At 40.7% G+C, this 23,926-nt stretch overlaps 1 protein-coding gene across 1 annotated transcript; it reads right to left on the bottom strand.

The window, feature by feature from the left end:
• Positions 1-1,306: 1,306 nt before the first annotated feature.
• Positions 1,307-23,640, bottom strand: LOC104621792 (C4b-binding protein alpha chain-like; the record flags this gene model as incomplete). Its single annotated transcript, XM_010288372.1, has 11 exons — positions 1,307-1,413; positions 8,670-8,830; positions 17,728-17,794; positions 18,466-18,492; positions 18,819-19,010; positions 19,611-19,790; positions 20,779-20,961; positions 21,767-21,973; positions 22,352-22,437; positions 23,143-23,239; positions 23,449-23,640. Coding segments are annotated over 11 exons (1,499 nt in total), but the record flags the coding sequence as incomplete, so codon positions are not given.
• Between the last annotated feature and the right edge of the window lie 286 nt (positions 23,641-23,926).

Genomic DNA, 23,926 nt, shown 5'->3' with positions numbered 1-23,926 from the left:
CCCCTGCCGGCCCCCGCCCCGCCGCGGGCTGCCGGGTGCCCCTCGGGCAGGGGCAGCAGGCAGGAGAGAAGCAGTTAACTCCTCGCGGGCGCAGGACCCCGCACCCGTGGGTGTCCCGCGCGGGTGCCGGGGAGGTTTCGTTTCACCGCGCAGTTGTGACGATGACGTGTCAGAGCTGCAAACCACGGGGAAGGGGAGAGTGCTGGGGTCTGGGGCTTTTCTCCTCGCTTGCTTGCTTTCCTCCTTCTCCCTTCTACGGTGGTTAAGTGCTAGCAGGAGTGCGGACTGCTTGGGGCAGGGACTGCAACCTGGAAATTATGTCGTGGGAATAGTTAAAGAAGTGAAAAAGACTCTTGCCCACACTCAGATTTTGTTTGCGTAAGTGTGAGTTTGCCACAGGCTCATTAACATCAGGGAGAGCTGAAGACAGCCCTAAGTGACAGGTCTGTAAAGGTTTGCAAAAGACGTAACAGCATCGGGAAGCAGGGACTGAAGGATTGGGAAGGATGGGGTAAGGATGAGGGGTAGACTGAGGGCAGAGAGCAGCTCCAAGAGAGAGGATGAGGAAATGAAGGGGAGAACATTTTTCCCTCTTAACCATTTACTATACTATTTTTTCACCTCTCTTCTTAAAGCGACCAGCAATGAAGATGGCAACTCTGCCTGGAAGTGCTGAGGACACAACCAGCTTTGAGCTTGGTCCTTCTGGCTGAGGAAGTCTCCTGATTATGCAGTGGAGTGGTAACTTTGCTTTCTCATACAGCAGGGAACATTATTCCATAGCCTTTCATCATATCAAGGCTTAAACAAATTTAAGGGTATGGTAGCATAAGCATATAATCTGTATTACTCACTTGCTGACATCTCAGGCGTCAGGTCTGGTTGTTTAGCAACAACCGCTGGGTTCAGAACCGCCTCAAACACACTGCGTCCACCGTCTCCATTACTTCAGCAGCAGCCTGTCCTCTGAACGGCAGCCTGAGAGAAAAGGAGAGAGAAGGGCTGTATTGACACACATACACCCACCTCGACCAAATTTTGGTGGTTCGGCTACAAGGGCCGTACGCACTGCGGTTTCAGCCCCGGCTCCATTCCTTTGCGCAGTACCGTAGAGGGGAGGATGCCATTTCCAACGGCAGTGCCGTGGTAGCAACAGGGAGGGAAGACGAAAACAGACAGTAGGTGCCACTCCCCACTTTTTTTCCTCTTTCCCATCTCCACCTTTCTTGCCTCCCCTCCTTTTCTGCCAGATTCCATGGGGAATTTCAGACTCTTACTGCAGTCGTCACAACCCCTCCTGACTCACTGAGCCTTCGTTGGCTGTAGCTGGCTCCCTTGGAGCATCCTTGCCTCCTGCAGCGCCAGTTCCGCAGAGCAGGGGAACAACAGGAATAGCAGCAACGACGGTGGTCCCTGCAGCAAGACGGACAGGCATAAATACACACACATATAGGAACAGTACAAGGCAGCCGCGGAGGTAATTCTGTACAGCCAGGAGCTGGACTAAGAAACAATGCTCGGTTGCATGGAAGACGGGTGGGTTGAGTCTGTTTTACTGAGTGCTGTCTGAACAGACAACCCTTTGCATTTTTCCCCGACACAGTTGTGGGGCGGAGGTCCTCATTAATTTGGAAAGCTAGTGCTTCTTAATGGCATTTCGCAGTCCTTTGGAAGGAGGTGCAACTGGCAGCTGGTATACTTGCTCAGGCATATGCGTACTTTTTGGGTATCTGTGTTCAGCGTAGCGATGCATTTGTTTTTATTCCTTTAGCTACCATCTTTTTGCCACAGTGATAGTTTAATTGTGACTAAATGCAGAGAGGGTAAGGAGACCGAGATAAAAGAGGAGTTATTTCAATGTTAAACTTCGGCTGTAAAAGTCATTACTCAGGAATTGAGGTTACTGTCAGGAGGTAAATCTGTGGGACTGGCAAGAAACAAGGCTAAGAAAGGGACACGGCATATTTCTGCAGAACGGTAGCGATTTTGCGCATAGGGATGGTATTCTTACCGTATGTTAACTGTACGTGGCTAACTATTCCACAATCGTTTTCTGTGTATTGCTGCAAAAGGACTTGGGAAAGCTGTGATTTCTTCCTCCCTCTGACACTTGTGTGTGTGACATTGTGTAAGCTGATTCTTTTTTCTGTATTTTGTTTCCTTCCTTTGTAAAGTGGGGTTTATTACATCTCCCAGTGTTAGTGCGGCATTATGACGCAGTGTTCGTTAATGCGTTGGGTCTGTTGGCAAAATACGTGCAATTTTCTTGGGAGTTCTGACTGTCCAAGGACCGCAAAATTTGGTAAAGGAAGTTAAGGATTGCAAATGCTCCTGACAAAAATTTAAAGGCATTACCATCTTATTCTTCTTTGATATCGAAGGAAGGCTCTCTGACTGACGAGACAGCCATGATCTCTTTCTGCACTTGTTTTGCCGATGGTCATGTTACATCTGTGACGCAGTCCAATTTTGCTGTTGGTTCCTGGCTGCGCTTTACGGAGTTGAGCTGATGAGGGCATAAGCTTGAATACTGTCAGAAACATTCATTTAATATTGATGTTAAAGTTCGCAACTATACCTGAAGTGGTAGGGATATCGGCATCCACCTATTTCACCACCCACAAATGGTGAAGGAATTCAAATGAACACGACAGCACTCCTAGCCATTTTGTTGCTCGCAGAGTAGACTCTAAGCCTGCAGCGCTGCTGCTGCTGCTGTTAATTTCCATGTCATACAAACACAGCGCTGGGCTCTGTGTCAGGAGCTTTACTGATGCTGTGAGAAGCTTCAAGTCTATGAGCAAATGTTTTTCTTTTCTTATTTGGGAAAATTTATTAAAACATCCAAACACCAAGTATTGTACCCTCACTCCTCTTACAAATCACTTCTAGACCTATCCAGAAAACTCAATGCTGCCAGGTATTTTTTCAAAAACTTGTTCACGGTGTTTTATTACCGTTTAATATGGGTGTGGCTGGGGGGGACGGGTAAGCTTTAAGTCAGTTAAATATCTGTATCGCTGATGCTAATGGACAAAGATGTTGGCAAGAGATAGGAGTTGCCCATATCCTCTGTATATTTGTATATAGATAGTCCCAAGCCTAGGCTGCAAAGATGCCCTTGTTATGGGACAAGGGAGTACTCTATTCTGTTCTCACCCACCCAAAAGTTTTGGTGCAAAGCTGGCAGCAGAAACGTCCAAAGCAGGAATCTCACAAAATCGTTTCAATAGCATTCAGAGATGCCAGTGCCATTTATACTGGCACGACTCTGAGAAAGGTAGTGTCAGCCGCCTGCTGCAAGGTCATTCCCCTGACTCATTGTCAGAGACCAGTTGGTTCACGAACTCCCAATCCACATATCTTGCAACTGTGGCAAGGCTTGAGTCCTGAACCTGGAGGTGAGGCTTGAAAATGAATGCTATTGCAGTAGTGGGCCAGAGAGTCCAGAACTGTAGATCCAAAAAATCCTGCCTCTCTGAAGCATTTTAAAATCCCTATCTATAATTTGTTTCTTGAGCTAACTACAAAAACTTTGCACTAGTTCCTTCCTCCCTTTCCCCCCAAGACTTCCTCTGGACTGCTGGGAATCTGGTGTTGCATGTCTTTAAAGACTAGGCATTAACTTACACTGTGTTCCAGAAAAAAAAGAAAAAAGTGCCTGCATATATTTGCATTTCTGTTCCTGTAGTGGTTATCATGTGGACTCTGCAGGCTGCTCTAAGTTCACCGGTGTCTGTCAAGCTAGTGTTGTCTCTCAGGTGCTTTCAGTTCCAGGTACCTCAGCTCAATAGCTGTCTTGTCCCCTCCCAGATTTCCACATTTTTCTCTGATGTTCCTATTTGTCTGTGTCACTAGTATTTTCAGTTCACTCAGGGCAACATCAACCATGGATATGTTAGGACTGGGTCTAGTCATCTCAGCTTCATAGGCAGCAGTGGAGTGGTTAATGCCTCAAGGATCTCGAGCAAAATAACTTATTTTGTCCCCATCTTTGCAAAAACAAAGTTCAACCTGGGAGCATGTTATCTGGCTCCTTTTGAATAGAGAGGAACACGGGGGCCAAGCATGGACATGAGCATACTCTTCCTCAGCGTTGCCAGCCCACCTCCCTACGCTTCCAGTCCCAGGCAGCCTCCTGCCCTGACCGTGCTTAAAGTCAGCCTTAGCCTTCAGCATCATTATTCTCTAGTTTTCAAAGGGAAAGAACCTGGCTGCTAATCCTGATGCCAGTGACGACTCTGCGCCTACAGGGAGGCCTATGTGATAGCTTGTCTGCTAAAAACTGAGCCAACACAGTGTGATTCAGACCTTCAGCTTTCCAAGGAAGAGAGCTATTTCTGAGTTAAGCACATCTCTTCAGCTCCCCACACAAACACTCTTTATCCAGTGCAAATGGCGTGTAGTAGGTGTCCAATAGCAGCCACTGGTTTTGTATTTGGATATACAGCTTAAACGCCTCTTAAACATTGATGACGTCTCTCAGACATACGGTGAAGTTTCAGTGATAGACAGAATGATGGAAATCCCGGCAACAGGTACAAACCAAACGTGCTCAGGGGAGTCAGACAGGAGTTTGCTCAATGCTTTTCTCCAGCTTTTTTGCCAGGTTCTTCTACTGTGGATAGCGTTAAGATCTGGCAGGGTACTGAAGGCACGTTTTCAAATGTCCGGTTTAAGCGCAAGTTATACTTCAGTGAACACCTGGCAATATTTGTTTCCTTAAGCTCTTCGCTGGCACAGGACATTTTTTTGTCTCTTGAACAACACAAAGGAAAATATGACTTCCCTTGACATTACCTAAAGTAGCTGGAACGGCCGTGTTGGGGGAACACCACGTTCCTGAACTGACTATACAAATCACAACAATAATCTCCCTGTGACTGCTTTCAAGACCTGCAATCAATACTTTACATTCTAAGGTGATGCTTAGGTACAGAAGTTAGGAACAGAAAATTACTTTTCTGGTTTCACCTACTTTGGTGGATAATTTTTTTTTAGTGTAGTTAGTTTTGTAATGTGCTGTTCAGTCAAGCTGTCTATGGCTGAATTTCATGAGTTTTCATTGCTGCACTTTCCTACTGCTCTTCCATATGACCTAGGTCACGTAAGTCCAATGCTCTTTTCTTCCCCTGCGTAAATTTGCCCAATTTCACCTCATTGTTCCATGTGAAATCTGAAATACTCCACAGGATTCCAAGGTTCAGTAGTTCCTGTGCCCCCCAAACAGGCAATGGTTTTGCCTAAGAATTCTCATTAAAGCAAAGGTGGAAGAAAACTATGACTCCAGGCAAGTCAAAGCAATTTCAATGAGCTGACAGGAATCACAAGATTAGAAACCGTAGCTCTAATATCTAGCACTCCTAGAATGGTCACCATGCTAAAATTGCTCCCTTCAGTTCAGAATAGCTTTGGGGCAAGCAATAGCAAATAGCAAATAAGTCTTTGAAACAAAGTTCTGGAATTCTGAAAAATAACCCCCCAGGTCTTGTGAATAAATCCTAATTATTTTAGTGATGCTGCGCTGTTATGAACTATCTCCAAGTTTCTCCTAAAGATCTGTAACTTGCAAATTAAAGGTTTCTGGCACTTTATTTTAGCCTCCTTTGTTAGACCCAAGCACCACAGAAACTGTAGATCCGCATGGCAAAACCATAACGTGAAGGCTGGTATGGCCCAGCCCATCACCCAGGGTGCCTGGGTCAATGCTAGCGTGGAAGTAGCTTGCCCTCAAAACAAGGTTCGCTGTACCCGAACCACCAGTACCTGTTTGCCAATGCTGACTGCCAGACCGTGGCTCAGCATTGTTTAGGAGAATCCTGGTTGGCACCAAATCCATGCTGGGAACGAGCTCTATCAAAATTCACTCCAAGCAGCAAGAGTTAACCACGCATTAATGTGCCTTCAGGGAGGCCACCGTGCAAAGAGAAAAGGCTAAGATGCACCTCTCAGACCTCATCACAAGCCAAATTTCGGGCATCACAGACACTGCCTATCACCTGCCCTGCCCTAAATTACCTAGAAAAGCTGCTTCTCCCTACATTAAAGAAACGAGCAAACAAAAACCTGGCTTTCCCCTCACCCCCAAACACTTGAACAATTGAACCATTTGAAAAAAAATGGGTTAGAATGACAGGCAGCTTGTTGACAGTCCAGCACAGTTAGAAAAATGCTAGTGAGTGCTCTGACTGATTACCCGTAATAGGAATTGAAATTAGCGACTGAAACGTCAAGCAGGCCTGACCGTCCCATTGCTCAAATACAACTAAATGGGACAAAAGGCTCTACAGGCTTTTACACAGTTTGGGTTTTGGGGGTGGGAGGGCAAATAGCACAAGGGTCGCAGGCCCAGAGCGCCTGGCTTTTAACTTTGCTGTTTATACTACAATTGCAAGGCTACGTTCTACTCAGGAATGCAATCTGGAGTTTTTATTCTGCTCCTAATCACGGAAAAAAACTCTACATTATGCTTTAAACTCACGAGGGAAGTACGTGTTTTTGCTGCCCGTAATAGCAGTAGCATCTCTAGAGCCATCTTCTAGTCACAAGCATCAACTTCACTAAGCAATGCAGCAGCATCCACCCCACCTTTACTCAGCCTCGGTCAGTGCTACTGCTGACACAGAAGCATTACACCCTAATGACTGGCTCAGACTGCAAGTTAGGGCACATTTATCCATACCTGACCTACGCAACACCACACAGTAACAGAACTGCACAACAAACAGATGCAGTTACACGCTCCCCCGGGCTGAGGAAGCTTTTTTGAAACCTTAGAAGTTCACTCATTTCAATTCCCCTCATTTCAATTCCCCTTACAGGTCACCACTTGCACTGTCACACCCCTCTGTCCTGCACCTGGCCTTGGTCTGACTCATTCCTTGACTGTGAGGATGATGCACCAAGCTCAGATTTTCTGCATGTAAAATGGGAATACTTTCTCCAGGGGAGACCAGAGCCTGATGAACCATGAGTTTCACTCTGTGATTTGAAAATGGAGGAAAAAACTTACAATGCACACAGAGTCATGCAGAGGTCTGTTTTGCTTACTGTGTAAGTCCAACAAGTGCCTTAATTTATAAGCTGTAGGTTGTAAAAAATCAGGTCTGTGACATCCAGGCTTGCCTTGTTCCTACAGACTAGATTAAAGGTCTTGGGTTAGGGAGAAAGTTCCCTTTCATGGGCAAGGCAGGAATTTCTTCCACTTTTGCCTTTGTCTTGTGCAGAATGTATAAAGCAATGTGACGTCCATGAAAGGCTTTGAGATGCTCCTCTGAAAGAAGCTACAGGACAGTACTGCTACTACAACATGTCTGAAAAAGGAGGAAACAAAACAGAATGATAAAATTTTACTTTTTCTGCTATTATTTATCGAAAATGCCAGAACACTTTGACAAAGCCAGTTATACTGTTTGCTTGTCTCCACAGATGTGTGTGTCCATATGTACACATTCAACACACACCCAGCAAAGACACTGGTTTATTTTTTACACATGTGCATGTTACTAGTTGAATGCTGTGTCACAGCATCTTGAACTGCTCTTTTTTCCTCCTCCCCTCTGGATGCTGCCTGCCCAAGCATGCTATTAGGTTTGGAAAGAACAGCATACACTATCACAGATGTATCCTTCGAAAAGGTGCAGTACCTGCAGTTTGGCAGAAAGGACTGACACCTTCTGTCTGCGTGGAGGGAAGGGGAGCTTGTAAAGGCAATAGGACAACTTTCAAGTAGCCTGGAGGAGGGGCAGCAGCCTCTTAATTATGCTGAAGTGAAACCTGGTTTTATCAAACTATAAATAACAAATGAGCCATTGGTCTTCAAGTGCTGTATGGTATTTCTGGGAAGGTCAGTCTCCTTTGGAGAGGGGAAGGTATGCATAGGTGTTCAGACCCTGTTAAGAAGCTCTCATCTTCAGCAGCACAAACATAAGTGACATTTCCATCAACTGTTTTTGAAAACCCTAATAAAGATCTCTTTTTACTGTTAAGGTGCATAATACTGAGACAAGAAAAAATAAAGCAACCCTCACTTCAAGCCTGTTTCTGATAGATGCTGCTGTGGTACTCACTGTGCTGCATCCAACCTCGTCAGCAGTAACTCTCAGTCCAGCTTTTCAGCAGTAAATCTTCATGCTGATCATACAGGGTGTCTCATAAATAACTGTGCCAGCAAGACAGACACTGGGGAGGGAACCTGCTTTCCACTTGTCTTCCACCCTGTTGCCCCAGTTAATGGATTTAGAAACTACAGTAAATATCCAGACACAGTAATCTAGTACAGTTCTTTCCCCTTCCTCCACCTCTCTTTCTTGGAAGGACATGCTCTTTTTCCCTGAGCTTTTCCTCTGCTGTGTGTGGGTGTGCATTAGGATATAGGCACTGAAGCAGATTCTTGGATATGGTTACAAAACTAATGCAAAGAGTTGCCAAAAACGCAGGGCATCAATAAGTGAAACTCCTAACTCCACTTCTGCCGTGCTTTATTCCATTTTTACATCAGCTGCATCAGCACAGGTTAGACATGGTGGCCAGGGTTTGATAGTTCCTGAGTTATGCACATGTATAGTCATTCACAAGCTTTAAGACGCTCCATCTATTACTGCTGTACTGAGACACATACACTGCAGGTTAACTACCACAGCAGTGCTGCACTACAGCACCGCTCAGACCTGTTCCTTTTCCAATAACCATCAGGCACCCATTTTCACACTCTCCTACTTCCTCAACAATGTTCGTTGAGCCATTTACAGTTATTTGCAGATGCTCCCTTTTTAGGTTTCGTTCTGACCCACACTCGAAGTTGTTTCCATGCAATTTATTTTCATTGTCCCTAGAGAATTTAAAAATTGTCTCACAAAATCTGCAACTCCTTGATTACGAAAAGCATGCTATTTACAGGCTGACAAGGGAAGTTCCATCATGATAGTCACATTTTCTTTCCCCGTCACAAAAAAGCACCTGACCTGTCCTGTCCTCTCTGATGATGCTAAGATCAACAAGTGATAGAAAGCCAGAACACTCTCTACCTTAGACAGAATGAGGGTTATAACCTGGTTTTATCTGCAATGGCATGAAAAAAAGTGTTCCTGTACAACGCAGACTTCCCCACCCCATCGGTATCATACGCTGCACTAAAAAGAAGTCAGACCTTTTCACTACTTGCTGGTAAGAGCTTCAGTACACTCCACCCAGCTATGAAAGGAAATCACAGTCACTGCCAGAGTGGTGGGTTTCTTCACCACATATTTCATTTCTCCTCCATCAGCCTCAACCATTCACAAGATTCCAAAAAAGAAGTGTGTCAATAAAGTAACTAATCTGAAGTTAACCGTCTTACTTTCTAATAAAATACAATACATGAATTTTTCTCTAGGTACGGTGGAGATGAAGGATTTTCTCTCTCAGCCTGTAGCCATGCATGAGATGTGTCTTCCTCTGGAAGCTGGTTTCACATGGTGGCTTAGATTTTCCCTCTTTGTATCTAGCACCATTTGAAATCAGTGTTCTAGGAGCAAGAATTACAGCGTGGGAAGAGATCAAGCAGCCGCTAACTTCATCGATGGCCTCTACTCCTTAAACCACCACTTTTTCCAATGGTTATTTTTTTGCCAGCCATCCACTTTGTAACATCATCTGATTTCTAGACACTTATACAACCACTGTACACACCCTCTCAAGCTAGGGCCACAACAAGAACAGCTTCCTTCAAATGTATTACTACTTAATAAACAATGGATATTGAGTTAAGTTGTCCAGAGTAAAGTGATCCGGAAGTTGCATGAAAACCAACGTAGTACTTCTTGCATTTTGACAGGCAGAGTATGTTTCCTGTATCATAAAATCACTAGGACTCTAACATCTAATTTATTAACTTAGAGCAAATCTATTTTCTGTGCTTGGGGAACCTACTGCCATAGAATTATCATTCCACAGCTCCCAGAGACTTGCTCTGCAAACACAGAAATTCCCTCCAATTTGATCTCAACAATCAGCAATCATGATGATGTCACACCGGTGCACACAGAATCCAGTCTTTTTTCTAGAATTATTTTTTAAGTTTATTGCTGGTAACTTGTAGTAATGTTTCAGATGACATCTATAGCCTTGCATCCCAACCACTAAAATGAAGCTAAACTATTATTGCTTGACCTCACTATTGTCAAACATGTTATTATACACAGAAAAGACGATCGCTGTGTGGATGAAGCATTTTATCAGACCATTGAATAGTCATCTTTAAAGAATGCATAGCTGTCATCTACAAGAGGATTCTTCTGAGCCAGGAAAATGTCTCTTACACAGGCTGACCGATTTCTCTTGGTGTTCAGAGTCTCAGTTTTTGTCTAGCACCATTTGAAATCGGTTATGATGTAGGGGGAAAAGCAACACTAATGGAAAACTTCATTCCCCCGCCCCCCAAAGCCCTTATAAATAAACACCATCAAAAACACGATCTTGCTTCACAAACACGTATGGTATGCTTTTCTGTTCTCTGACCTGAAGTTACACCTACAGGCCGAACATCCTGCACAAAAGGAGGACAGTCAGCATCATGTTCAACTAGGAGGGATGCTTAAAGAGAAAGCGAAGCATCTCTTCAAACACCTAACTAAGAGTCTTCAACTCAAGCAAGCCAGGGCCCATGTGCGAGAGCACAGCTACCTAACCTTCTGACCAGTTATATTCCGTGTGCTATTTGTTTGCCTTAACCTGTTATTTACTCAGATTTTTTTTCCTTTTAAATAAAATTGTGTGCTACTTGCTATTGTGCTGTCTCAGGTAGACAGATTACATGCTTCCCTGCTGTAATGTATCTAATTGCTGCAAGTCTCTTCATTTCAGTCCCCAGCTCCATTTCACCGCACCATACAACCGTGCTCAAAAGCGAGCATTTACACCGATGAAGTGTAACACTAAGAAGCCTCCCAATCTCTGACACTTCACACTACTTAACATTAAACCAGGTAATGCTGTACCTATGTTTTGTTACTCCCACTGTGAGAACATCACTTGTTTTTCCAGTAGAGGGCAACAACACATTACTACATGCAGCCTTTTTCTTAGCACCAGTTTGTATGTTCATGACTTAATTATCAGTTCCAGATTCTAAAATGAAATAATTCATGTGGGACTGAGTTTTAGAAAAATGGTGCAGAATTCCTGACAATTAGGACCAATTAATTTGTAGCATTGAAGTCAAATTGCCTCATTAGCTGCCTATCCCATCAATGCTCACTGCAATCCCAAAACTTCATAGACTGTAAAGCTGTGTAGACTACATACTGTCATCATTTGTGGTCCACACCAACTGATATTGAGTATCACAACCACAAATTAAAAAAAAGGCATATTGGTTATTTTTCTATTCCACCCTCGGAAAGGCTTCATTCTATAAGGCAGCTGACCCCACACATTTCTTTGCAAAGACAATTAAGTACATTTTGCATGTGAACACCACACATTAAAAATAATCACATTCTACTTAACATTTTACTTAAAAACACCTAAGCTGTATTCCATAAGGATGACATCTGTCACAGACTGGACAAAAGTGCCAGAACACCCCCTTGGCTTTGCTCTTGACTTAACGTTACATCAGAACAGCCCTATGAAAACCTGCCTCTTCCCCATCAGGTTTATACCAAGTTCTTCAGGAGTGAACACTGTAGGGTTTTGGAGGTTCTGGGAAATTCTCTGCACTTCCAAAAGAAAACCAAAAGGCTTTAAAACACATTCTCTACACCACCCTTAAGTAATTCTGTGGACAAACTACAAACTTTGATCTCAACAGTTACCACCTAATGCAAGTTTGGTACATGAAAAATCATCTTAATAACCGGAAAAAAGCTGCTTGCCACATGACGAATGAAAGACAAACACTTACCGCTAAATAATTTAACATTTTTATTTGTAATATTACAAGTCATCACTATCTTTACATCTGGAAAAAAGTGTAAAAATAAGGCCATTTTTTACAGTTATTTCACTTTAGCATGAAGTGCATTTCAGCATATTTTAAAACATTGAAGATGCCATACATAATCAAGCTAGCTATGATCAACAGACTCAATTCCCAGTATATTATCATGGTGTTTACAAGCAATTATCAAGCTAGGTATCAGCTAGACAATGAACAGCAAGTCACTCTGCATAGCCAAAACCCCTTTTTAATAACCAGAGACTATTATGAACTCTTGACAATACAACTGCTGGGATTGTCCAAAAGAGCCCTATAAAGCCCTAAGTAGTTCTGCATTATTCAGACAGTCTGTTCACGACAGTGGAGAGCAGTGCCAATCTACCGCAGACAAACACGAATAGTTTAAATGCAGCCTCACCCGTCTGAAGTGAGGCAATTTGGTTTTTTCGGGGAAAATTGGTTCTTATAAGCTGCCTGTACATTGATAGCAAAGTCAGAGATTCACAAAGCCAAAACCTGTCCTAATTAAGCTTTTGCTTTTAATAAGGAATTAGAAATAGCAAGTATGCATTTAAAGTAACAGCTATCAATGCACACCTGAGTCTCAACTCATGGCAAATCTGTGACAGGAGCTCCTGGAGCACAGTCTTAACTAAAACACTTCACAAAGCAAGCAGCTATCTAAAGAGAGACCGCATCTACCACCACTGCCAGCACACCCCTTCCTTCACTCCCGCAGCTATGCTGGTTTGCTCTTCCTTTAACATGAAAAGAGAAGGGGAGTCTGACAGGGAAAGGCTTCTGCTTCTCAACAGATATCTGATGCTAAATCTAGCATTACAGAGCTAGATTTAGCATCGTAGTCTGTATACAGAGATTTGAAATGCTATATGTGGAATATATGATTTCAAGTAAAAAAAAGCAAGGAAGCTAGATCCATACAGCACCCCTTCCATCCTGAAAAGCAACAAAATCCTCTCCAAAACTGACATCAAGGCTCAATAAAAATCAAGCGTCCTATGGAACTTATACTGTGCTCCTGATAGGAGATGGCTACCACTGATTTCTCAAACAGCTCCTTTAATTAGGTGCCTTCTGTCAATAGGCCGAGAAATTCAAAGACAAGGGGTACCTTTGCTATAGAAACCTTCAGTTTTCCATTCCAACAAATCCACTGTAGTCTTTCTGGGACTATCATCAAAGAGCCAGAAATACATATGGCTTTTTTCCTTCTTAAAGGCAATGGAAAAGCTATAAAACTCTGATTTAAAGGCACATTTTAATTCACTGGATATACAGAAACCAACTTTGGCAAACAAGAGGTAGTGTATATAAGATCTAAACTGTGACAGTTTCAAAGAGACATAGCCTTAAATGGCACCAATCTCTTAAGGAAATTAACAGTAACACATTTCAGAATACAAGAGACAACATAATCATTTATACCGCCTCAACCGCAAATATGAACAAGAAGCACATTTGGATTTTAGTGAGCAGAACTAATATTGATAGTCTTCTGTAAGAAAAGAGGTAACACTGAAGAACAGCAGGCAGCAGCAGCTGGTACTATGACAGTGGTATGTCCAGTACTCCCGCCGAGACAGACACTCTTGCATGCTACAGGTATGTGCCTTTAAGACCATTTCACATACACAGAAAAGACAGGATGAGTGGCCCATAAGGAAAAGCAGATATATGTATATATATTCTTTTTACCCTATTAATGATCTCCTACCACAGTTAATCAGTAGTATAAGACATAGTACAAGATTCCATCTACAGAAACTCAAGGCAAGTGCAATCATTTTCCATTTCTGATAGGTATATTCAACTGCAAATTCCCTCCCACCCCCAAAAAAGGTCATTCATGCTTTACAGATCTTATATTCGTCAGTACATGGAGTGCTGTCACGTTTCCTACAAACAAAAAAACAAGTCAAATCAGAGATTTTACATTTAGATAGTTTTTACATTTCTTCTGAAAGCACATCCTTAGTTTTATCAACTAAAAATCAACAGGCAAAGTCATGAAACTAAATCGTTATTTGTCCTCTTCTTACTAAGCAACTGCTTGACTAAGGAGATTTTTATTTCATTTCATCCACTAGACCATTAAGAATAACCCACAGAGCAGAAGAGCATTTGATCCGAATGGGTCATTTCAAATGATGAATGGACCATGCCTGAGTATTACCAGAAACTGAAAACAGACAGAACAGTCACAGGATTCCTAACTAATTTGGAGACTACTCCAGAAGCATCCCTTATAATTTATTTTAAATACAGCATGTTTAGTACATATTTTATAACCAGAAGCTGAATATTAGTTTGTGAGAACTTTGATTTTGTAGTCCCCTAACAGCAAATTTACAATACTTAAACATATGAGGATTAAAAATCATCATTAAATCCCTATATGTGTTTTCAAGTTCTTTAGTAACTTCTGTTTTGCTTTACAGAAAAAAAACCCCATAGCAAACTTCTGTACTATTACTCTCAGTCTCTAAGGAGTACTAGATACCGTTAAGAAAACTTATGGGTTAAAAGTGTGTATACATACCAGACTATTAATTTCTCTTACCACTGTCATGTGCAAAAGGTAAGATTGAAAATAAGAATTATATTCCATCTCTCGATTCCTTTTTTCCTCCCTCCAAAAATAAGCCCAACTAACCCAGAAAACTAACCCTATCTCAATTAGAAACATCTTACTTCAGAGGTAAAGACAATATTCTTTAACCCATACATTATTCTGGAAGAAACTCCAAGCTCAATTTTAATATATGCCTCCTCAAACTTACAAAAATACCAAAAAGTCATTTGCTCTTTAAAAGTAAATAAAAAAAAAAATCAACACTATGCACTTGAAAATACTTTTGCATTAAGTTAGAGTAAGAGACATAATGTTTCAACCATGACCTTCTTCGAATTTGTGCAATGGAGAAAAGCGACACAAATGAAGATGCTAGTTTACAAAAGTATTTGTGGTGCAAACTAACTGTTAAGGTAGTAATGACAAAATCCTGACAAGGAACAGTCCAGCTAAGCTCTCCTGTCTTAAATCTGGTCTGTTGTAACAAGGTTTGAAGAGTCAAGTTTTTGAAGGAGCTAATCTGAACCCTGCACAAGCGCAGGAGCTATCATAACTACCATCAAATGCATCTGACTACTGAACTAAGCACTGGTTTAAAACACAGGAGAGGAAATCAGTTCCAAACACGCAACTACACTTTGACCCTTTTTAGGGCTACAGAACTCTGAATTTAAAAAAGAAACCACCTTTTTATAAGAAGGTTTAAAAAGAAGACCTTGTTCACACCTTCATTTGTTTTATTTTTCTTCTAGAAAGCTGAAAACACAGATGAATCCGTAATTCCGAGACACATGTAATCTGGTTTTCTCTGAAGGGATGCACACTACCTTTATAATTCTAGTGTCTGTGTAATGCAGCAAAGGTTGTTTACAGGTCCAGTCTTTTAATTATAGCGAATTATACTATCGGCTAACAAAAGTAACACGCCAGTGGAATCCATGTCACATTTACTGAAATACGTGCAAACATTCTACTGAGTAGGTATGTAGTTTCAATCCTACAGAAAAGTAGGTTACTCGTTCTTTAAAGACAACCCAAAACTAAGATATGTGATACACAATCACTGGAAGCTATCATTTATGACACTGAATGGCAATTCTTTGTGTCATATATCCTATTCTCCTGAAATGAGTGAATGGTTTTTATAGCCTCTCCTAGAGGAAACTGAGGTTCACAGCTAGCTGGATTCCACACTGCTCCCAAAATTCTAAGTAAACCATAATAAAAAAATACACTTAAGCTTCATTGCAAAAGACCAAATTAAGTGGAAAGTGTATACCTTTTTAAGATTCAATTAATTCATTTGTGCAGTTTCTTCCATCTCAGCTGGTACATTAGTTTTTAAAATACATGTTTCCTTGCAACTCTCATCAACTGCATACGAGCTGAACAGCAGAAGGGGAAAAAGGTCTAATTGAATGTCCTATAAAACTGGCAGATTAAACACACAAGAAAGAGGGCAAGAAAAGATTTTTGCTGTGACTTGAAGACTACAGCCCAGCAAGTATGAGGTACTAGAAACACAACAGTTCACAAAAGCTCAGCTACATCAGGGACCCAAAAAACTACACAGCAAGATCTAGGCCTTAATAAAAGGAGATTAGATCAGGATTTTCAGACAAGAAAGAGGTTTAATAGTCAGATGTTCACAGCAAGGAAGCTTAAGGAAAGCATTAGGCGCAATGAGACTTTTGATGTTGTAAAATTTCCAGGAATATAACATTCTTTAATTTTGGATGATGTTGCTCTAGATCCCTCCTCCTTTCTACACCCTGAGAAGTCTCTCCACAGACAAAGGCAGAAGTGCTGCCATAATACTATTAATTCCCACGTACTCTTACTTGGGCCATCCAGATTGCAGATTATCCAAGCCATGGATGAAAAACAATTGCTCGAAACCACTGAATTACTTAGCAGCACACAGGTACACAGTCACTCTGCTTACAGGGCCACTCTCACCCTCGTAAGGATCCTGTACTGCCTATATGGAAGACACTAAGGCTAAAACCTCACTGGATATAAGCTAGCTTCAGGGTTCTCCCAAGTAGTACTATGTGTACTTCATTAGAAATATGAACCACAGGAGTATTTCCTCTGGGTTGCTTTATTTATAGCATCCCTCCCTTTGCTTCACATACCCCAGATAAATTCCAACAGATTTTCTTAAAAGGCAAGTCAGTTTTGATGAGATGCTTATCACAACATTCTGTGTGTACCACCTAACTTGCTCTGAATTTTCAGTATTTTGCATGTTACAAACTACTTCAACAAAACAGGCTTTTTTCAGGAAGATAAAATAAGACATCCCTGCAAGAAGCAATGCACAAAGAGGCATTTAAATCTCCTGCCACAACTCTATGAAAAAGCATATGTAACAATCGGTTGTTTTGAAGATGAAATTCAAAAGGCCCTGTATGTCTCATTAAAAACAGAAGAACACTGCTACTTATGCATCTAGTATTTTACAGTTGATTTTGCAAGTCTTTAACATAGGAACATCAATCATTGCTGTTGCAGGAGAAAAAAAAAAACTAAAGTGGATCTAGACATTAAACATTCTATTTGCTTTTTCAAACAGCATAGGAGCACCGGTTTAGGTAATTCCACCACCATCCCCCCATTTTCCTTTTAACTAAGCCCGTATTATTTTATTCAGGGTGCTTCTGGTCCAAAACACAAGACAGTGGTTCTCCAGTTACCCTCCACTACCATTGGTACATCTTATGTAGAAGCTCCTTAGCTCGCCTCAGTTCATGTAAACCACTCCGGTTCTTAAACCTGCGAGACCTCGTGAGGCCAGAGGGTATCCAAGCAATAAAATAACACAAGCCCCCAGAAGCCAGTATTACCACTGGTTTCAAGAGGTAAACAAGTTTTAGAGCAGATCCGAATAGTACTTTCCTCGGCAAGTGTACCTATACTAAACTCAAGCTTAAGAACAGGGTTTTTCCTTCCTTGAAATTAGTGCAAGCGTTAATTAGCAGCTTATCTGAATAGCAGATACAAAACCAAAGTCAAATATATTGTTAGGCACTTTAGCTTCCCATCAGCTGCTGCGATAAGCTCACAGGTAATCATCAGGCATTTGAAAAAGAAAGGGCAGATAAAGCTCCAGAAACTTACAAGTGTTAGCACTGCTTTTGCTCAGTCATTTAGAAATTGGCAATAATGGTAACAATAATACTACTACTAATAATAAAGTAGGCTTACTCACCCATTTTGTGAAAAGAATTTCTTATAGACCCAGAAGGCTGCCAGGAACACCACAATTGCCACAATCACTTTAAGAAGAAATAAAAAAAAAGCCTTAGAGTGATAAAGATCATCTCTAGCTCACAGAAAAGCCTCACAATTTTTTAGCAGAAATAGCACTGTCTTCATCCACAGTCCTATATGCCCCCAAAAGACACCCTTAAAATTCGCTTATTTCACAAATTTGTTGCTTTACTGAAGATTCTTCAAAATAGCTCAGCTCAAGAACACTGACCACCAAGACGGCAAAACCCCACCAGCTCAGTAACATTAAAACAGATATTCCAACATCCTAACAGTACTTTTTACAACAAGTTTCTAAGAAAGTGGTAGGCTTACAGAAGTGCGTAACAAATGCAAGGACAGAAGATGGACTAAGTTTCACTGGCACAGTAATTTATCCACGCCTCCAGTAAAACCAAGCTCTGACGAGTTTATGAAAAATAAGTTGTGGAATACTGCCTTTGAAATCTGATGGCTCACATCCACATAAAATCTGTATTTCATGTAACCAAACTATAACTGCTAAATAATCTTAACTTTTCTTGAACTATGCAGCTTTAGGAGTAGACAAGCATTTTTAAAACAACCAAAACTCCAAAATTATATTACTGCAGTCAAAGGTGATGACCTGAATATCAATTTCACATAAAAAATATAATCCACATGATATCTTGTTCAGGTTTTATAAGCTACTTACCACAGATGATGGCTGTAATATACGGACCTAAAAACAGAGCGAATCAGTATCACAAGAGGAACACATATGCTTCTTATTTGAATGTTATTATCAAAATATTCACAAAGTTATTTCAAATAGATCAAGCACTTCTGTCAACACAATCCTTGCAGCAGTCCAGTTTAAATCATAATATTTAACTTAAAATATTCCTATTTTTAAATGGATTTTACCAAAACCTATTTTTCTCATGTCAAAGTAAAGAAGGAAGTTTGCATTAAATGACTTCTGAATACAAAAGAATGTCCTCAAGAAGTAAAGCTTCTGTTACATCTATTTTGATTCTAGTGGAAATTCTTGCAGTTCATACTTACTTAACTGGCAAGTTGGCACTCCAGGAATCCATTGGTTTTCTCCGATATACTGAATACGAGCTTCACCATGTAACGTGTAGCCTGCATAACACTCAATCGTAATAAAATCCCCAACAGAATATGAAGGTTTTTGTCCATCAATTACTCTACCATAATTTATGTCTGGAGTGAAACCAGACTTTACAGGCCCACCTGGAAAGAGAAGGGAGGAGGGGAAGGAAGGAAATAAAGTCTAAGAACAGAACTGGTACATGAAGCAGATTCAAGAAGTTGCCATCAAAAAGTCCCTACATTTGTATAAGTATCAGAAGCTCAGTCAATCTTTAAGACGTTTTATATGCAAAGGCTTTCTGCTTCCTAGAGGACATGCTTCAGACACACTAACAGGAATACACGTCTCAGCCTCATCAGGACCAAGAGTTGCGTTGCATCACAGTAATGACAACCCGTTTACATTATAATAAACGACCAGATCGTGCAAAGCGACACAAGAATAAAGTCTGCCATCAAAGGAAGAATCTTCAGAAAACACACCCAGAACAGATCTTTCACACTGGGTTTTGAACTTTACCCATTTCCATAAACAAAACTAAGACTGAACAAAGACTCCAACTCTGCCAAAAACTTCCCTCAGCTGCTGGAACTCCTCTCCACGACACTCAAACCCTACTACCATAGCCTGTTGGTGCCCTGCTGACAGACCTCTGACTTTCAGGGTCTGCATGTTACGACATCAGATGTTTGGAACTTGTCGCTCTGCCTTTGGTTTTACCAATTACAAGTTTTACTCACATGCACAGTTTTGTAAAGAACTCCATGTATTCTGTCCTTGACAAGTTACTGTCACCTCTTCAGCGCCATCAGGGAAAGTACAGTAAGCATTGCACTTTATCTGAACAGACTCTCCTCCTTCGTATACAGATTTCACTGGAATCACTACGCCATGTGTGATCTTCGGGGCACTACATACATCTTAGTAACCAAAACATAAATTTAAAAGTAAGTTTAGTGATAATGAACTTTAAGTATTTCATAATTCATTAACTCACTCTACATATATACGTTGCGTTTGCACGAGAAAAACAGATCAACATATCTGAATAGTTAAACTTTACCACAATTCTAAGTATAAATGTTTCCTTTAGAAGACTTAAAAGAAACATCACTGTAAGTATTAATTAAGGTAATATGATCTTATGATGTGGTGGCTAAGAAATTCGTACTTGTTGGTTAATTATTTTTGTAAGCTCTATGTGCCTTATCAGGCTCATTCCGAACACCCAAACATATTCTTTGCAGAAGTGGTTCTCACTCTTGGGAGCTCGTATTAGAGTACACGTGTAAAAAATTCTCACTGTACTCTACAATAACATTCCCTCTCCCTCTAGCACAAAGAGGAAGGAGAAAGGTTACAGAACGAACTCTGCAATGTCCCCAACCCTGAAAATTAATCCTGACTTAATAATTTGCCTGATGAAAATCTAACAACATGCTACACACCATACAAGGTGCCTGGAAAGTAAGAGTTGAAGAGCTGCATAAGAGAACACAGACATATAATGATTCCGATTACTCTAGAAGGACGCTATAGGTTCCCTCATTGTGCATACTCCTAGTTCTTTCAATCAGAATTCAGAAACACATCTTTTCTCCTGTACTTGCACATGAAGTCACCAGAACAAGCACCAGGATGCTATTACGATGCAGAAGCATCATAGCACATCCACACCACAACTTCTGAGTTAGACGCATGTCTAACTCCGCTCACTCTCACCCAAAAAACTCTTTGCAGTTAAGAGTCACTCAAACACCTAAAATGGTTGCCCACAGATGAGGCTCCATGTAAACTTCCTTAGCTTCTGATTTCCAACTACAATGTTATGGTTTTAAATTTTAGCTAAGACAGACTTGCAACATCCTCAACACACAAGAGAAGTTGGATACTTATTTAAAGGCTTACTTTTTTCACAGGTTGGTTTTGGAGGAGACCAGGTGTTATTCTCTCCACAGGTAATTATCTCCGATCCAATCATGACATAGCCTGGATCACACTCAAACATGACTGAGTCCCTATAGGTATAGGAAGGTCCAAATCCAGTTTTTTTTTTTCCATTTTCAACTTTTGGGTTATCACATTTGACCACTGAAATAGGTAAAATTAAAACACCTCTGAAACATTTGTTAACAGTATCTTTGCAACAGACACAGAGTCCTTCTACTAGTTGTAAGTTTCCTTATCTAATCCCTCAAACTGTTTTGGAGGGGCTTTATAAAAAGGTTATTCTCTTGAAGGTAGAGAAGGTCCCTGTTTTAAGCTACTGAGTTGTAATCGTACATGGTCAAATAAGAAATTGTAATAATTGATATAATCACGTTCCACTTCCAAAAGACATGACCCCTGTACAGTGGCAGAATTTCAGAAAACAAAGTGATTTTGATTAGTGTTCCAATGACAACATGCAAACATCTGGTATTTCTGCCTACGTCTGCAAAGCAAGACTTTGTGCTTGCTAGGCTTTGCATTTATTTCTGCACTTGCACAGTAGCTGTGTTTAGAAAAAGGGTTCTTCCTTACCTTTTTACTATTCATAATCTAGGTTCCACATTCTTGCTCCTGACACAATTTTTCTTCAGCTACCCAGGGTTTGTGGTCTGGCAGTTCCTTCACTTTGTCCTTGTCACTTCCACCAACAGGATGCTCATACATATATTTTTTTAAGTTTTAACTTAAATTTTAGTCATATTCTGTATCATAATCGATCAATATCCACAATGCAGTTGATCTGACCTCCACCGGAACTGTATCAAATTTAGTACCTAATAATCTGTTTCTTCTTTTCTATAGGGAAGTCCATTCCCCCCCTGCCCCCTTCCATAAAAGGGACAGATACTGAAGTTTTGGAGTCACATAGCCTATAGTAAAGAAGTATATTAAAAATTCCAACAACCTTTACATTGTGGAGGTGGTTCACTCCAAACTCCATTTGAGTGTACATCGTATGTGCAGAAAATTGTAGCCGGGCCAATGAGCGAGAAGGGATCCACGCCTTTGGGTACATCATCACATGTATAGGTCACCGGTGTTTGATAAACATAGCTACCTACTTCAGTGTAATGGCCATTGACTATGCTTGGAGGTGGTTCACAAGGGATTCCTAGAAATAAATCACACAAATTAGTCGACAGAATTTTGCTGTTACATTGCTCATTTCAGAAATAGCGAGCCTTGATTTTCAAGTAATTTCATTTAAAAATCTGACACATAGCTATTTCTAAGACAAGCTACAGTTATAAGTGAGACTTACCGGCAGTCATTATAGGGAGTCTCAATTTCAAGTTGACTTTAATATGAGCTAATTACCACAATATTTTTCAGTGGTCATTCCTCAGGCACATCCCCAGTAGTTCCAAAAAAATACAAGTCAGTCCTATTTTACCATCATTTCTTATACCAGAAAGTTTATGGCACAGCTGTTTTTAAATGAACTACCACCACCTGAATATAAACTTGAACACAGTAGTAATTTACTTACTTTCACAGAAAGGAAGATCTCTACTCCAGTCAACACCTTTATTCTTAATTACACAGGAAATTTCATCAGTTCCACGTAATCTGAATCTAGACAAGTAAAAAATTTTAAGAGGTGAAACTTAAGAAACCTCTCACTTCTCCAACAAACAGAGAGAAACTTTGTTTACATAATTCTGTTCTGTGATTATGGAGACAGGATATACCAAGTTTTTGTAATGAGAATGGTATCTAAATATGTCTCTTTTTTTTATTTTGCTAATAGTCTCAACTTTCAAAGCACAAGAGAAGCAAATGAGACATCACTAAAGGAACTGATGGAAGTCTCACCATTTTAAGATGCGTAACCTCTAATAATAATGCCCTCAAGTTACTAATACTGAAAAATCAAGCTGTTGAAAGGAAAGGGAGGGAAAAAACCTTGCAGGAGGTCAGTGTTTTGACTTAGTTTGCTACACACAGACAGGTAGGCCATTATTCAATATAATAATGAAGGGTGATGAATATATATATATATATTTATTCCCTCTGCCACAGGAGCATTAAAAGTCATTAGAGGTAACATTCTAGTTTTCACTCTGCAGAATCTCACCAAAAAGCTTAAGCCTTGGCTGATGCAAACAGCAAGTAAAACCAGGGAATCAAATAAAATTTAGCTGTAATTTCACTTGCTCTAGGTAAAATTCAGGAGACATTTCAAGTCAGAATTAGAACGGAACCTGCATAAGAAAATTTGGGTTCAAATCTGATCTAAACAGAAAAAAAAGGATGAATTACCTTCGCCAAAATACTTACCCTCTTTCACAAGAAAAAGTAGCTTTTGAACCAAACGTAAGATCTGTCACATTAATAAAACCATGTTTTAATTCTCCTGGATGGTTACATTTTCTCTCTGAGGGCGAGGGGGGAGAAAAAAAAAAAATAATGTACATCTTTGGAGTTAGATACAAAGACTAAGCCTTTGGCACATACTGCTCTTACAGTCACTAGCATTTTTCAAGCTTCATGTCAAACATTACAAAATACCAATTCTCACTTGAAAAACAACTAAAATTGTTAAATATCAAAGGGAAAAAGAAAAGGAGCTCATGCACACATTACCTGTACAGAACTGCTCTGTGGGTGACCACTGTAAGTCTTCACCACATGTACGAGCTGATGATTTTCCGGGGATTCCGATATAGCCTGGCCGGCAGACGTATGACACCATGGTTCCAACAGGAAAGCTCTTCATTGCACTGGAACTCTCCTCCAGCTCTGCATACTGCAGCCTATCTGGACGCATACACGTGCCTGTCAGAGTAAGGGGAAGGAAACAGCCACACACAATCTTGTCAACAAGAAGAGATACTAGTTAAGGCATCATGGCATTAGAAGCCAGGCTAGTTCAGTAGGTTTTAAAGACTCATTGGTAAATCAAAGAGATAACATTCTTAAGAGCTAGAGCTATCTGTATATATATTACGTTTCAATTTTTTTTATTTATATTTTAACTGCATTCAATGTCCAACTCCACACTAGGACAGGTTACTTATTCATTTGTTTTCCTGAGGTCTTCTTTAGCATTCTACCCTGACAA

This window comes from Phaethon lepturus, unplaced genomic scaffold (genome assembly GCF_000687285.1).
Source record: "Phaethon lepturus isolate BGI_N335 unplaced genomic scaffold, ASM68728v1 scaffold47735, whole genome shotgun sequence".
Taxonomy (NCBI): domain Eukaryota; kingdom Metazoa; phylum Chordata; class Aves; order Phaethontiformes; family Phaethontidae; genus Phaethon; species Phaethon lepturus.
This window is presented reverse-complemented; position numbering and strand designations above follow the sequence as displayed.